The 17,857-nt window shown below is 40.7% G+C and overlaps 1 protein-coding gene across 3 annotated transcripts in view; it reads right to left on the bottom strand.

Annotated features, from left to right (window-relative positions):
* Window positions 1-17,857, bottom strand: part of Bbs9 (Bardet-Biedl syndrome 9) — a 426,177-nt gene that overhangs the window by 242,315 nt on the left and 166,005 nt on the right. For all 3 annotated transcript variants that reach the window (XM_057766969.1, XM_057766971.1, XM_057766970.1), the window contains exon 10: window positions 2,493-2,671. In XM_057766969.1, coding sequence (XP_057622952.1) covers window positions 2,493-2,671 — 179 coding nt within the window. The remainder of the gene's footprint in view (window positions 1-2,492; window positions 2,672-17,857) is intronic.

Raw genomic sequence — 17,857 nt, 5'->3', positions numbered from 1 at the left:
TGATGAAGACATACATCAGACACAAGACAAGGAAGAATGGAGCTGGAACTATCTGGAAACCTCCTCCAGGAGGACTAACTCTTATTGTGTCTTAAGGTGCTACACAAGTTGCCAAGATAAACAATAATCAACAGTCCTTCCTAGCTGTAAGGCTTACAAACCACAAGGGTCAGAGCAGCAAGATGGCCCCAGGAATGCAATGTGGCACCTAGATCCAAGAGCCAAATACTTGGACTGAAGATGTGCTCAATAGGAGGCAGTTATGCCTGGAGCTGTAAACCTGGGCAGCTCCCTAAGGCTGGTAAGGACATGGAGCCCAAGGGAGAGCCCATGACCGCCACCTTGCTAAGATAGTATTATTTCTAGTTGCGTCCTAAATCATGAGTAAGTGTAACTTTCACTCATCAAAGAAGCTTCTTTTTTGTAGCGGAGACCATCACAGAAATCCACAACTGGGAAAAATGCAGAGAACAACTACTGTGAGCCCAATGCCACCTGCTATGTCTGCAACTTGACCCCTAAAGCTAAGGGGGGAACTGTGGGAGAGAAGTGTCAACTGTAGGAAGCTAGAGGATTGAGACGTCTGCTGCTGGACAGTGTCTTTGGCATACCACAGGGAAGCTGCACCCATGAAGTCTAAACAATAGTTCCCTAAACAGGATTGCACAAAGATACCAACAGATAACGTGTCAACATAGCTAGGAAAATCTCACAAGGCCTGCCCTAGAAAAAGAGCTCCAGTCAATCAAAGGCTGCTGAGAGAATCGGTCCTCTCCAGGGACACGCCCTAATCCCAACAAGTCAGTCCTAAGCACAAACGCATATGAGCGATGCTAAATGGGCTTGGCAGGCTGCATTTATGCACACGTGTGTGTGCCTGTGTGTGTGTGCCTGTGTGTCTGTGTGTCCGTGTGTAGTAACAATAATATTGAAAGGAGAAAAGGTCATGGATTTGAAGAGTGGGAGAGCAGGGAATAGTCAAACGGTGAAAAAGAGTAAAAGCTGATATAAATGCAGGACTCATGTGTGAAATTATCAAAAAAATAAAATGCTATATTTAATAGAAGTGCTTCAAGATCTACAAAAAAAACCAAGGAAATGGCAAACAAAGTATCAAAGCCTTTTCATTTAAGGACATCACTATGATTACCAGGAGATAATGATTGGCTATAAGGGATTTCTTGAACAATTTATATAATTCATGTTAATTAAACTACCATTAGCCATTGCTTGTGGAATGGCAAAAATCACAAGACAAAAATTTTGAGAAAAACCCACATTATTTAATGAACTTGAGAAACTTCATGTTTCATATATATGAATGTTATATATATAATAATCTTTCCCAATTATACCCTAAAATGACAAAAACTGTAATTCCATTCATCTGCCAAAACACTAGCATCAAGACTGAGAACTTAAATCTGCACACTGCGGCCTGATGCGTCCATTCTTATCACTTCCCACCTGAAGAGGCAGTGCCGAGTCCCTTTAAAGATCTCCATTTCAATGGTTTACTCTGAAAACCTTCTATAAGAACGTGTGAAGCCAAAGTATAACATCTTTACTTTTAATATTCCTATTTTAATATATCATCTCAATTCCTAAAAACCAGAGGAATATTATCCTGGCAACAGAGATCAAAAAATACATAAACCTAGTGAAGCAAACGGACCAGGATTAAGATTGGCTCCGTTGCTTTGCTTGGCTTTTGATGCTCCGTTCTTTTATTATTCCTACTTGTTTTAACATTTCTTTTATGTGAAAATGGTCCATATTTTTTCTCATTAAGAAAACACTTTTACCTGACCCTGAAAAGGGAACTTAAAGTAATGATTTTCACATGTCCAACACGAGCTGCAGGGTTGGTGTTTTGTTTCTCCTTTTAATTTACAATAAAATTACACCCTTGTGAGTCCTGACATAAAATAACATTGAGTTACTCAAAACTTGGGAACTGGAAATATCACCAGTCCCTGCGTCATTAGAAATCAGAGTATCCCAGGCTAAACTCCATTTGGATGGCTAATTAACTCCAAGCATAAATTACACCATCTAAGCTGCAAATTACTACATTTTGAGTAACAAAGTGGCAATTCGTGTACTACTTGGATTTCTTTTCAAAGAAGCAAGTGAAACCAAGGATACTGTAAGTTAATAATTGACTGTAAGCTTCAGCGTTCATCTCACAGCCTAAAACCACTAAGAACTACTTCGCCTTTGCTACGAAAGCAAAATACTTCCAGTCTAGCTAGAGCTGTGCCTGGAACACGTTAACAAAATACTAGCTTCAAGACTAGCTCTCAGCTGCCACCTACACAAAGTCCACACAAGGCCCTCGTGTGCTAAAGAGCAAGGCTTTGTTCAAAGTCTCTTGAACTAGGCCTGGGAGAGAAATTTAATTAATGGTTATACAACAATACCATATACAACATAAGGTGAATTTTGTAATTAACATTAAAATTATACAGTAAAAACTACAAATGGGATACCTTGTGACTTTACGTCTTTGATGATTCTCTGAAGCTCTTTCAATTCCACATCAAGTTCATCGTAGTTGAGCTCTCTTGATTCAACTTTTGGAGCTTGGAACAGAGAAGGGTCTGTCCCCAGATATGAACACTGCAGGTGACCATCATCACTGAGGGTCACTATCACTCCCTTCAAGTCACTGTAAGGTGCAAGAGAACACAAGACAAGGTTAGATTATCAACCTTGACAGAAGACATTGAGCTTTACATACCAATAAAAAATAAGTATAAGGATAGGTTTATTTCAAAGATTCAATTTTAATGTTTCAAACAGCATCTATATTTACAGATGTATGCCCAGTGTTAAGATATATTGCAGAACTGGGATAAACATTAAAATGTACTCTACTGACTATCAAAGGAGTCTAATTACATGGTAGTCTGATATTGGATATTGATCTTAATCCACAATACAGGTGCTGCTCGTCGATATCACATCCAGTATGAAAATTCCACTTGCAGCCATGGAGCAAGACAAGAGACTAGATGGAGAGAAGGAATAAGGCATGACCCCAAGATGCCAGGACAGCCGTGAGGTGACCCCAAGATGCCAGGACAGCCGTGAGGTGACTGACCCCAAGATGCCAGAACAGCCGTGAGGTGACTGACCCCAAGATGCCAGGACAGCCGTGAGGTGACTGGCCCCAAGAGGCCAGGACAGCCGTGAGGTGACTCCAAGGCCAGGACAGCCGTGAGGTGACTCCAAGGCCAGGACAGCCGTGAAGTGACCCCAAGGCCAGGACAGCCGTGAAGTGACAGCGAAGTCACTGGAGAACTGATAAGAAATCTTGAAGATAGAGATGCTCTCTCCTTTCTCCCTCCTCTGGACTCTTAGAACTAATTCTTTCCACATGGGCCCCTCAAGGCTTCCTTAACACACACTCCTACCAAGGAGTTCTCTGATTTGTTCCTTTCTTCTCTCCCCATTCCTAGACAGAAAAGGCCACTGCTCTGTGCATTAGCTCCTTCTCCACCACTATTCTGATTCCTATAATTCCTTTTCCTCGCTGTCTGTTTCCACTTGAACGTGACCCTCAAACAAGTCATTAGGACATGAGTGTTTCACCTCACAGATTAAGACTGATTATGAAAGACCTTAGAGAAAAGGAGTTCCCCTGTCAATCTCTCTTCCTCCCTCCCTCCCTCTCTTCCTCCTTCCCTTTCTTGCCTTCCATGTCCTGAAACTTCACCCCAAGTCTCGGACTCCTGAATCTCCACAAGCATAAGTCAAATCCTTTTCCTTCCTAACTAAAGCACCCAGTCTTTGGAAATCTGTAATAACAGCAAAGAACAGATGAAGACAGTTTTCACTTCTTCTCAGGCTCCATTATCTCTGGTTCTCTCTAAAACTTACCTGTAATATATACATTCTGGCTGATTTTACTATGCAATGTTTAGAAATTAAAATTACATATTTCTCTTAATACACTATAAAAAGCAGTCAAAAATAATACTGAATTTGTTTGTTCCTTGGTATTCATAGAAAAAATTTCAACATTGTCCTAAATCATTTGGTGTTTATATATGAATTCTTTTAGGTTTTGCTATATGTTATATACTGGTCTATGATCTAACAAAATATTTTGCCTTTTTTGTTGTTTTAAATGTTCATACATATATTGCTGTATGTGGGGCATATTTCCCTTATCCTCAACCATCTGCTTGCTTCTTGCCCCTTCTCCTGTTAGTCCCCATTTGTTCCCCTAAATAATTTTACTCCTGTTTTCATAACACATATACCTACCAGATTTTATGTATATATATAAAATCTAGGAATGGTAAATGAGAAGAAAGCATACCTTTGTCATTTAAGACAATTCGCTTACTATGGTTTGCCTTGCTCTTGCAACAGTTTTCCTGCAAGTGATATGACTTCCTTCTTCTCGGCTGGAAAAGCTCTGTTGTACATGAATTACCATGTCTGCCTTTACATTCTTCTGCTGCTGAACATGCGTGTGGCTCCAGAAGTTCGCTGTTGTGAACAGTGTGGCAATAAACACTGGTGCCAATGTCTCTGCAGCACACTGGCTTGGAATCCTTTGGGTAAGTCAAGTCAGGTGGTAAATCTGTCTTTAGTTTATTGAGAAGTCACCCAACCAATATCCGTAGTAGGAGACTAGTTTACCTTCCTGCCAGCAGCACATAGGGTTCCTTGTTGTCTACACGTTTGCCAGCATTTGTTATGTTTCTTAATAACTACCATTCTGACTAGGCTAGGATGGAATCTAAGCAATTTTGATTTGCGTTCTAAAGCAATAAAGTAATGTTGATTTGCATTCTGAAGTAATGAAGTGGAAATATGTATTGAACATTTGTATTTTATATTTTGAGAACCATCTGTTCATTTTATTGGCCTCTTTATTGATGAGATTATTCAGTTTTGCTTTGTTTCAGTTTTTTGTATGTTTTAGGCATTTCCCTCTGTCCTACGTAGTGCTAGTGAAGATTTCCTCCTATCATGTCATCTCTCTTCACTCAGTTGTTTTCTTGTCATACAGAAACTTTTGAATTTCATGAGACCCCATTTGTCACTTTTTGGACTTATTCCTGAGTGACTAGAGTCTTACCAAGCAAGTCCTTGCCCATTCCTCTATCTTGAACTGTTTTTCCTACTTTTTCCCCAGTAGAGAGTTTCTAGTCTTCTGTTAACATCTTTAATTCACCAGGAGTTGACCTTTACACAGGGTGAGATGTGGGGATCTATTTTCATTCTACACACGGATATCCCATTTTTCCAATGACACATTTGAAGAAGCATGCTTTTCTCCAATGAGTATTTTTAGCATCTCTGTTGAAATCCAAGTGGCTATAGCTGTGTGGGTTTATATCAGGATCTCTGTTCTATTCTGCTGACCTATATGTCTCATTTTTGCCAGTACCAAGCTATTTTGAGTATTATGTTGCTGTTGTTGTTATTATTATTATTAGTGTATGAGTGTTTTGCCTGCAAATATGTCTATGCATCATGAGCATACCTGTTGCCTTTGGAGAACAGAAGAGGGAGCTGGATCCCCTGGACCTGAACTTAGATGGTTCTGAGCCACCACATGGGTACTGGGAATCAAATCCAGGTCTTCTGGAAGAACAACCAGTCCTCTTAACCACTGAGCCATCTCTCCAGTACACTATGTTGTTTTGGCACTATTTGCCACTGTTTTTTCGTGATTTAATTTTTTATTTTTCTTTAGAATTTCATACATCAGTCCTATATTTCTAACATTTCACACCGCAATAGTTCCCATTACCCCATACTTCCTCTCCTATTCAGGACCTCTTCAATTATTATTGTTACACACACACCCTCTTGAGTTCTTTTAGTGTTACTTGTCTGTACATGTGAGTAACACATGTGTTCAGAACTGACCTCTTGGGGTTGGATAGCTTATCAGAGAGCTTGTCTCTTCTTAAGAGATTGATTCTCCCACTCCTAGCTCTTAGTAACCATTGGTATCCTGTTGCCCTTCATCCAGGGTATGACCCTGTGATACTTCCGCCATCCACACTGGTGTATCCACTGCTGTTTCCATTATATAGGTCTTGGGTAGGCAATTATATGTTGGGGTTTTATGGGTACATTCTCCCTGTTTATGCTACAAAACACTATCTAGTAGCAGGAATCCTAGTCCTCTGGCTCTTAAAATATTCCACGCCCAATTCCATGATCACTCCCGAGCCTTACACGTAGGGGTTGCATTGTAGATTTATCAATTGGTTGTACCTGTTCTTAATGAAGAGTTCTTAGAGAGAGTTATTAATCAGAAGGGGAGAGAGAGAGAGAGATCTACTAAACTCAGAAGAAATAACTTTAAATCTCTTCAGGGCTGTATCATTGCAAACAGTCATGCAGCTAACGTAAAAGCTCAACTAGGTTGAGAACATAAGTCTTTCCCAAAAAATGACTCCAGCAACCACTCACTACCGACCAGAAACACAACAGTCCAGCTAGATGTGATGGTGAGTACTTATGATTCTAACACTCAAGAAGTTGCGGTGAGAGAAATTTGAGTTCCAGACCAACTTGGACTACACAGTGAGACTGTCTCAAAAAGACAAAAACAATCAACATAATCTACAACATCCCTACACCCTGTACACACTGTACCTTCTCTGGGGCCTGTTACAGTGAGTGCCACAGACCCTGTGACATGGCTTCACAGAAGTAAGAGCTACCCTGGTGTTAAGTGACAGCGGAGCTAACTGAGACCAGGAGAGCCTGGGTTCTAACACTAGAGTCCAGTCAGCCCCAAGAAGTCTTCCCAAAGTTGCTCATCTCTAAAGAAGATGGTGAGAGATGGTACTCCTCAAAATCCATTTGCAGGAATCGTTTCTTTCATCCGCCTCACCAAATGCATTCACTTTCTCCTAAAGTGAACTGTGGAAACCCACGGTGCCTATGGGGCTTGTCTTTCCTGGCAGGCCACTGAAGCCATGTAGTAAGAGCGGCGGTGGGCTGTGTTCCTGGCGCCGGGCCGCCCACACGGCTAGCTTTATCTGAAATAATTACACGGAAACTGTATTCTTTTAAACACTGCTTGGCCCATTAGTTTTAACCTCTTATTGGCTAGCTCTTACATATTGATCTAACCCATTTCTAATATTCTGTGTGGCACCACGAGCTGGCTTACCAGGAAAGATCTTAACCTGCATCTGTCTGGAGTGGGAGAATCATGGCGACTGCCTGACTCGGCTTCTTTCTCCCAGCATTCTGTTCTGTCTACTCCACCTACCTAATTTTCTGTCCTATTAAAGGGCCAAGGCAGTCTCTTTATTTAACCAATGAAATTAACACAAAACAGAAGACTCTCCCCCATCAAAGCCACCTAAAAGGTTTTGACAAAATCCTAACTTACAGCCTCAAAGCATGTCCAGATGTAGAAGCCTTATTCTACTCCAAGTTGTGACTTCTGTTCTCCTTTACTCAAGTCCCTGAAGGTCCAGAAACCTGAGTCCTCAAAACTTTCCTGATGCTAAAAGGCCGGTCATTGGCTGGCGCCCCAAGACAAGGCAGAAACCATCCTTCTCTGAATTCAAATAGCCACTCCCAGCTCACTCCTAACCTCCCAAGGGCCCACAAAGCAGGAGAGCTGGCAAGGCATGAGAAAGGCATTCCTCCTTATTCAAGTGTATTACACGTTACATTAGATAGTTTAGAGTTTCTCTCACATTCCAATACTGGTAATTAAATATGTTCTGAAATTCAGCAAATTTCAAAAAAAAAGGTGTTGATTTATAGAAAAATAAACCGGTTTGTTCCAATGTTTAAATAGAAGATGTAAGGGAATTATTTGGAAAACCATTCAGTTTCTGAGTTAGAAAATGAAGGGTGTATGTATTTCTTTCTCTTCTCAAAATTCATTCTTTATTTATGATTGATATCAAAACAGAAGAGACAAGAGCTAGGTCTTGTCTCACAAAAAGACCTGACCTAAATACCAGCAGAATATATTCATATCTAAAGAAAGTCCAGTAGCTACTGGTGTGATTTACCTTTTATTGAATCCCATAAGAAACACTGGATATAATTTAGGTCAAATAAGAGAAATTTAAACTGTAGATAAATTCATTTATCATTACTTTATTTCAAAAAGATGCTAAGACAAGTTTTAAAACTCTAGTGTTCATCAATAGAATTTCTGCATAAAATACCTACAATAGGCAAAGACTTTGACCCAGGCATACACAATTACTAATTAAATATAATCATTTGGCAATTTTATTCCAATTAACTATAAAATTATCAAACAATGTGTTTTTTCTATTTCTACTTAATGGGTATTTGACATAACAACGTGGTCCACAAAGGTGACAGGAACGGGACCTCTGAATGATAGACTTGCAGGCTGAAAGGGGCCAGGAGGTAAAGGCAACACTGTATGTTCAATTACTTCCAACTGAAAAGCAGCATTAACACTGACAAAATAATTTCTTGATACAAATCAGCATGTTAGTGGACTTCATGAAGGGTCAAGGTCAGAGATGTGACATCCCCGGGATAATCAATCACTCTGTGATTTTAGCCATAGAACATGAAACCAAACAAGAATTGAGTTCAAGAATCTGAAAATGAGTCCCTCGTTCCATAGACAATCCCTGCCCTCAAAGCGCATTAAACTCAAACTCCAGATGGATTTTAACATTAAATTTTAAAATACGAGACTATAAAAATATTTATCTTCCTTTGAGATGGGAGGAGCATTTGCTGGAAGGAAACAGTAGGCTAGAAACTAAAGAATCTCTAAATGAAATCACATAAAAATTTAGAGTTGCTGCATGTTTAGCAGCCGCGTGCGATGGGCACGCTTGGACTCCTACCACTGCCCACACAGTAGATGCAGAGGCGTGAGGTTGCTGTGTAAGCCCAGATCTGTCTACACGGCAGGAGTCAAACAAACCAAGTTACACAGTGAGACCCAGTCTCAAAGGAACAAACACAGATACATACAGACAGTCAATTTTGAAAAACAAACGCAGCCAAGCTAAAAATACTAATTTTCAGGTTGAAACTTGCATGCTGTTCAATTACTAAATTACTTTTGAACTATTAAAGCAATTTTATAGGCAGACATAGTGGGCACACCTTTAATCCTAGCATTCGGGAGACAGAGGTGGGATCTCTGTGAATCCAAGACCAGCCTGGTCTACAGAGTGAGTTCCAGGACAGCTAGGGCTCTTATATAGAGAAACTCTGTCTCAAAAAACAAACAAAAAATTATATATAGAACTTAATACATAAAAAGAACTCTTACAAAACAGTAAGATTATATCCCAACAGAAAAAAAAATCAAGGAAATGAAGACAGCACAGACTTAAAACTCAGGGTTGAGAGAGGGTTCAGGGAGCTGAAGCACTTGCTATGTATGCCTGACCACCTGGGTTCCAGCCCGGGAACCCAGACAGCAGCCTAAGATGCTGCTGCGTATCCATCATCCCGCAGAATTTGGAGGGAGTGAAAGAACCAGCCAGGAGCACACGGCATAGCAACAGAAACGAGAGACACCCTACCTCAGCGACGTGGACACAGAGACTCCTGCAAGCTGTCCTCAGACAAGACCTCCATGTAAATGCCATCGCAGATACACACGCACACACGCACACTCATATCAAAGAAATAGGTTTTAAGTTTATTTTAAGGATACAGTCAGTAAGCAGATGAGAAAAATTCAAAATCAAAGATATGTATTTTTGGCTTGTCCTTTACGAATGGTCACCTCTGTAAACACTTGTGTGAGGTTATGTTTGATAAGGACTCCTGTTGTCAGAGACTTTAATAACACAGCAGATCTTTTGCTGAGAATAAAGCTGATTTTTCATTATTTTTGAAATTTTTGTTAAAATCCTTTCAGAGAACATCTCAGAAATATGTATCTAAGCCTGAGAAATTCCACTGTAATACACAGTAATCTGCTTCTATAGTTAGTAAGAAAATTCAAAAACGACCCAGAGGATAAGGGTGAAATAGGTTTTCAAACATGGACAATCCATGCTGAAGAGTTACCCAGCTGTGGAGAACAACGGAGAGCGGGTTCCTAACATATGTGGGCCCCTGGATTCTAGCCTGAGCACTGCAGACAGACCCAGAAGAGTAGTGAGAAGAGATTACCGAGTGCAGAAACATAAATTCTGGTTATAAGTTGTGAATAAAACACTAACGGCTAACAGGATGACAACCATATCTACCCGTAGTCATAATTTATTCTGGTGTTTATAGTTATAAACAAGTTTTGAGGAAAATTTTTATTTCTTTTCAAGTAAAAATAAGCTCTCTTTCCCCCGTCAGAAACTGAACTGGAATCAGCTACTTAGCGAGTGAACACCTCAAAGCCTTTCTCCCCTTCTCTCGGGCTTACAAAGGTACTGTATGGAAGGACAACACCGGAGACCGGGCGCTCTGTTCACAACAGGGCAAACAAACAGCTTCCTTCACGTGTACAGAAGGACAACACCGGAGACCGGGCGCTCCGTTCACAGCAGGGCAAACAAACAGCTTCCTTCACGTGTACAGAAGGACAACACCGGAGACCGGGCACTCCGTTCACAACAGCTTCCTTCACGTGCTACAACACATAAATGATTAATCATTTTTAGAAACAAAAAGAATGTACATGGGTTCTGGCTCTTCTCCAGAACCGTTTTATGTAAAACACACTATCTGTTTGCCAGCAGCTGGGTTTTATTACTATATAAAGGAAGACATAGCAAAAAAAACCTTTAAACCTGGATTTTCGCAGCACCCCGGAAATCAGCACATACTGTAAGGAAGTCCTCATCGCAGCCAGAGGACTGGCCTGGGCATATGAGTCTACTACCATTCATTTAAAACACACATATTAAACATCCACTATACAACAGAGGCAAGAACAAGATCCGATCCTTGCCCTATTAAAAAAAAAAAATGGCCAAGGTAGAAGGGAAACCATGTTTGTATTTTAAATGGCAATTGGAGCCCCATCTGGCAGATACGATGGCTCAGTAGATCCTGTGGCCTTGTGTGAAGGAGTTAACCAAAGCTTCACAAACGGTACAAAAGGCAGACCTCAGATTACACACAGACCCTCTTTATAAACATATTAGCAAAACCCCTGAAGAAGGACAGAGGCAAGCCTGGACACTAGCCCCAGGGAACCAACTCAATCTCAGTACTTGACATCACTTGTGAACCTCCAAGAAGACCTATAACAATGTCTAGACACAAGCACATAAACCCTCTGAATACAAACCATAGAATATCCCACCAGCAAATACTGCTGACAGTTCTTTTGATATGTCTAAAGTCTAAATTCTCACCAAATCCACTATTACACACCTGGAATAAGCACATGTATTTCTTCCCTAAGTAGAAGCTACTATCCAGTCGCTCTGCTGTTATTGAAGAACCAGCCTGCCTCCCTCTTAGGCTTAAAAGTCATCTTATAGAAAAGACAAACTACGTTCATTCCTGGTTATGATTAAACCTCTGTTTTTCAAGAATTGGGCTATGTTCTACCTGTAACCTTGACTACAAATGGTTCCTTACTGCCTGTTCCAGGAATGGCCATCATGCCTTTGTTTCGAAAGTTGTTTCTAACCCTTTGCAACCTAGCTTTGTTTCCGAAGGTTATAGGACTCCCTGTGAGTACCTTGTTGTGACTGCCTGTTGCTAAGACTACCTTGCTATGCCCACCCGGCATCCATTTTTTGTTTCAAGAGGGTCTAACTTGTTATGCTTAAGTTCTGCTCCTGTAGCCCCACCTATTTGCCCACCAAATCCCCCATTTGGAAACCTCCTGCCCCTGAACTATAAAAGCCTTGTCTTCCTCACATCCAATCTTGACCTCTTGAACTCCACCTTTGGGGGGAGGCAGCCCGTGTACAAGAGTCAAAAAGCTTGCTTTAATTAATTGTTTGCTTTAACTAATTTGGTCATGATGATTTGGATGGGTGGTTTTCTCCTCACGTCTTTGGTATTAACACTATCTTAGTGCCTATTGTACCTTCCCAGCATGGAAGGCAGAATGCTTACACCAGTCTATAGTCCTCCACTGGCACACAGAATAAAAACCAACTCCTTCAAAAGACTCTTCAAGGCCCCAAGAAGTATGACTCGACCCACACTCAATTTACAAATAGTAACCTCATATTACATATAAAAACTAATGCAAGATCAAGACAACTCAGCCAAAAAAAAAAAATCAAGGTGTAGGGTAATCTCAGGCTAGGGAGGAACTTCCAAGGAAGGGAAATAACCAAACATCCTACCCAGATCTGCTGCCTATGAACCACAAAACAACCAGCATGGCCATGTCCTGAGGGTGTACTAGTGTTGCAGAGTGGCATGGAAACCTTGGTACTAACCAATAGCTGTCTAATCGAACTGTAGGCATGCTCAACAATACAGGAACCATGCCTGGTGCTGGAAATCTTCAGCCACTATCTTTAGTCATCAGGAAAAATAAAATTAAAACAACTTTGGAAGTTCTTATTTTACTTTCCTTTCTTGTTGCTATAATTCTCCTGAGCAAAACAACTTAAGGGAGAAAAGGTTTACTTGGCTAGTAACTCCAGGTTACAGCCCATCGCTGTGGGTACGGCAGCAGGAAACCGAAGGAAGTGGTCATGTCTACCATCAAGAGCACAGAGCAATGACTTAATATGAGCAGGCTAGGGCTCAATGTTGTTTCTCCACTCTTACACAGGTGAGGATCCCAAATCCAGGGAATGGTGCTACCCATAGTTCGCAAGTCTCCCAACATCAATGAATGTAATTAAAATGATGCCTCAGAGACTGTCCTCCCGGGTAAGTCTGGATTCACACTGCCTCAACCCTGTCAGAGGCCATCAATAAAAAACAAAAGACAACTGTAGAAAGCATGGGGTCCTCATGCTCCCAGACAGCACTGCAGAAACCAAGAAAGTTAAACTGGCAGGCTTTTCTCATCAGTGGAAGGAATTTACACTGGATTTCCACTCAGAAGGCTGGGGTTAGATATAGTTAATAACCTGGTGATCTTCTGCTGTCTGTAGGGCCAGGCCTCACCTAAACACCACAGACTACTATGCTTATCCCAGACTCCTGGATATGGATTCTCAGCCAATAGAATCAATTCTCATGAAAGAGGTGCTGTGTACTTTGCAAAACAGTCTACAATTATGCTTATTCCAGACCCTCCCTTCCTAGACTCTTTCCCTGATCAATGTTTCTCATGCATCCCATAAAAATTCATTCTTATGGAAGAAGTCACAGGTACTTTGCAAAAGACACGTACTTTGTAAAGGAGTTTCAGTGTAGTCATGTCTTAAGCTTTGTGTGATAACTGTTGCAAGGAAACTTCTTTCCAAAGTTATGCTGTGCTTAAGTATGTCAGAAATAAACTCCAAGTCAGACTCTAGAAGTTTGAGCCAACAGAAGCTAAGTTGTGTTGAACCAGATTTCCTCCTTGCCTCAGGTGGATCATCCCTCTGCCAGCTCTAGCATTTACAGAGACCCCACAGACATATTACATTATGTAATTACGTTCATAATTACATGCTATCAAGGGAAACAGGAACCTTGACTCACTCACAGAGGAAGTATAACCTGGTAGAGCCACTTATAAAAGCAGCCTGGAGATTTATCAAGTACTAATTGAACTATCTTATGATCCAAATAGATCAAATAGACATATACACGAAGGACTCTATATCTTATCCCTGAGATACTTGAACGACCATGCTCATTGACGTACTAATACTATTGTGTTTGTATAATGTACGTATGGGGTTGGGTGTGTGAGAACCATGATATACATGAAGAGGTCAGAGGACAACCTGAGTGGACAAAGAGTGAGTTCTTTCCTTCACATGGGGTTTGGGGATTGAACTAGGGAAATCAGGCCCACAAGACAAGAGCTTTACCACTGAGCCATCTGGTCTACCCCGACTTTATCCAACACATTCACTCACTGCTTTACAAAAATAAGTCTGACATTAAGAAAAACCACTGGAATAATTTTTTGAAGTATGTGTCAAGGAGTTACGCTTTCAATTTTTAGAAACAATTATGCTCTGTTGGTCCTTCTCTGCATAGCCACATCTCAGAAAAAACTTCCTATTACTGTAGTCTGATACACACCGCTCACACTGAATACAGAAGTGTTGTGCTGAGAGGAAGCAAGGCTAGAATCTAAATTTCCTAAGGTGTTTTTCCTTGCTCTTCCAGGCTGACTTCCAAGCAAGGAAAAATTTTAATGATTTTTAAGGTGCAATTTGAGGCTTGGTAAATGACACTCAGTTATTATTGCTACCCACCATTACTCTTAATAATCAAGAATGTGGGTTATTTAAGGGAGGGTGTGGTAATTAGAATGCCCAGGAAATGAACATGCAAACTGGAGGAACCAAGGCCAGTTTCCAAAGACATCACAGTAGCATGAACTCTGCAAAAACAAGTAGTCAAAAAATTGCAGAAATTACAGGGTCATAAATGGAACCGAACAAAATTCCTTTGTAGTAAGGACATTTCTTTGCATCAAGACTCAAGACAAACCTGTTCTTTTATTAGACTCACTACAGTCTACATAAGGCTATTAAATCCGACTAATTTATATTTGCAGACTAAACAAGAAATTTCTAACTAGAAAAAAAATGATGTCACTCTTAAAAGAGGCTATGTTTTACTTTGGACACAGAATGAGTTTAGAAGGTTTGCCTCACTATGATTTCTTTCACCACTGTAAAAATCAACCAGCACCTATGTCCAGATATCATTCTAGAGGCTGAGCACTCCTATCGACGCCCTGAGGGAGCAGTGGCAGCACAGACATGTGATCAAGGGAGTCTATGGAAACACAAGAGAAGACCGTCAAACTCTGACAGGGAGGGAGAGAACCCATCCTTCAGGAGGTGACACAGAAGGACTAGAGGAGGAGGGAATATGGCAGCAGACAGAGCTCTCCAGAGTGTGGCATGTTCAGATGTTCAGAGAAAGCAAGTCACTCAATGAGTATCTATTGAGTAACAAAATTGTGGCAGGCACAGTTCCACAGTGAGAATATCAGGGAAGAAAAGGCACAGAAACTCTAAGGAGGGGAGAAAAGCAATAGGCAAAACAATTAATTAATTAATAAACATATTGTGCATTCAACTGTGACACGTGCTGTGGAGAAAAATTACGCATGTAAATCAAGAATCAAGCTGAGTCACATGTGAATCATATGATATAATCTTAGCTCTGAGGCTAAGAGACCTGAAATACCAATATCTACCTGATTTTTATAGACTCACTAAATAGAACAGTCAAGTTGGACACAAGAGAGCAGATGTGCTATGCACAGGAGTCAGGGTGGGGAGTTACTGCAGAAGAATGCAATGGCCGGAGTATGTGCGCCCCTGTCAGCTTTTCTCTCCAACAGGATGAAGATGGAAAACTAGTAACGTTAAAAGAAGAAGAAAGGTATACAATGTAATGATATTTTATTTGTATTTTAATAAATAAAGCTTGCCCAAAGATCAGAGTGCAAAGCTAAACCACCAGAGGCCAGGGAGTGGGGGCACATGCCTTTAATCCCGGAATTTGGGAGACAGGCAGACAGATCCAGGTGGTAATGGCTCACACTTTTAGTCCTAGTGTTTGGGGGTCACACATCTTTATTCACAGCATTAGGGAAGTGGAGACGGGAGTTATATGGCTGGATGAAGAAGGAACAGTAAAAGATAAGAGACAGGAACTCACTGGAGTGCGGAGTCTGAGCTTTGGTGGAGACACAGTGCAATCTAGGCAGTCTGAGGACCCCTCCTTTGGTCTAAGCATTAGTAGAAGTAAAAGGTCTCTCTAGTGACTTACTGCTCTGCTTCTCTGATCTTCAGCTTTAACCCCTATATCTGTCTCTGGGTTTTTATTATTTGTGCTATAATACAAGAGCTTTGAATGTCTGGCAAGTACTGTAGACTATACCCCATAATAGTCTACAGTAAGGACACTGGAAGTGAAGAGAAATCACACATTTGCTCATTCTCCCTGTTTCTACATCATGCCTGAAAACAAAGATTATCATTCCCCTACTCTTCACTTGCCCAGTAAGCACCCACTGTGTAGTTACAAGATATTAGTTCAAAATAGTATTTTTTAATTAACACCATGGTAGGTTTGGAGGTATACAATATAATACCAGTATTGTGCAAGTATATGAGGCAAAAGGCGTGAGTTTGAGGCCACCGTGGACTATATAATAACTGGATAATGGAAGCTATAAATAACAAGATCCCATTTCAAAAGTAGTACTAATAAATTTTAAATTTCTTTTAAAAGCAATATATTATACTGTAGTGTTAGAAAGATAAAAAGGCTTATATCCTATTCTGCTTTGGTATAGATTTATTTTGTTTTTTGAACAATCTCATAAACAGCCCATGATGTAGGAAGTCCTTCTGTATATATGTTGCTTTTATTGGTTAATGAATAAAGAAACTGCTTGGCCTGATAGGGCAGAGTAGAGCTAGGTGGGGAAAACTAAACTGAATGCTGGGAGAAAGAAGGTGGAGTCAGGGAGATGCATGTAGCCACTGCGGGGGAGTGGGGGGGACAAGCTGGAATCTTGCTGGTAAGCCACAACCATGTGGCAATACAGAAATTAATAGAAATGGGTTAAATTAAGATGTAAGAGTTAGCCAATAAAAAGCTAGAGCTAATAGGCCAAGTAGTGATTTAATTAATACAGCTTCTGTGTGGTTATTTTGGGGCTGAACAGCCAGGAATGAACTAGCAGCCTTCTACAACAAGCCCAGGCTAGCTCAAACTCAAGATTACCCCTGTCTCAGCTTGCCATGCTTAGATTGTGTGTAATCTATTTGGCTCAGTGGTTAAGAGCATATACTGCTCTGATTGAGGACTAAGTTCAGTTTGCAGTACTCACATCAAGCGACCGACAACACCTGGTAACTTCAGTTTAGAGGGGTCCAATGCCTCTAGCCTCCCTCAGCATCCACAGTCACATGCACACATACCCACATGAACATAATAGGAACAATAAAATATATATTTCAAAAACACTATATGTGAAGTAACATAATGAATGAACAAAATGAAACAACATTTAAAAGCCTCATAAAAGGTCAACCCTGAGAATTGAGAAAAGCTCCACAGAGGGTTTGGATATCAATTGAGAGTGAACGAGCTGGACAGAAAAAAGGCATCTCAGTCAGAGAGACACTGGAAGGCAGTTTACATGAGCACAAATCCCACTGTAATTAGGATGATGTTAAGACATTGGTAAGAAACTTCTTTTTGCATGAGAGTTAATTCAATAAAAATGCAAATGTCTATGGACTATGTTATCCTTTTCAAATTTAAAGCACTTTAATATGTCACATGGGAAAATGTATGGCTTATAATTTTTATTACAGTCTATTGAATAAAAGAATATCAGTAGAAAACTATTTTTAAGTCACCAAGATGTTAGCACATAGACATTTTTTTAGAAGAAAAATCAGAACAGCTTTCGAACAATACCAAAGTGAGGAGACTATTCAGTGAGCGATAAGAGCACTAATGTGCAGCCAGACCCTGGCAGATCTTGCATGCTGGGAGCACTTGATCAAGGCAAGAGCACGATAAGGTCACAGTTCACAAACGTAATCATCTTTAAATGCCCATCAGCTCACATCAGTCCCTGAAATGGAAGCCTGCAACGATTCCCATTTGAAAATCAAAATCCTTTGAACAAAGATAGGGTTTGCTGCACGCTGATCTCACCAGGCTTCACTATCCAGGCTCCACCATCTACCTCCACAGCCCCACCACAGGGCCCCATATCCAGTTCTGTGGAACAGTCACTCTCTACGTCCCTTTGGTACCTGGTGTGCTCCTCCTCTCT

The sequence above is a fragment of the Chionomys nivalis genome, chromosome 4 (genome assembly GCF_950005125.1).
Source record: "Chionomys nivalis chromosome 4, mChiNiv1.1, whole genome shotgun sequence".
Taxonomy (NCBI): domain Eukaryota; kingdom Metazoa; phylum Chordata; class Mammalia; order Rodentia; family Cricetidae; genus Chionomys; species Chionomys nivalis.
Note: the sequence above shows the minus strand (reverse complement) of the source record. Positions and strands in the feature narration are given on the sequence as shown.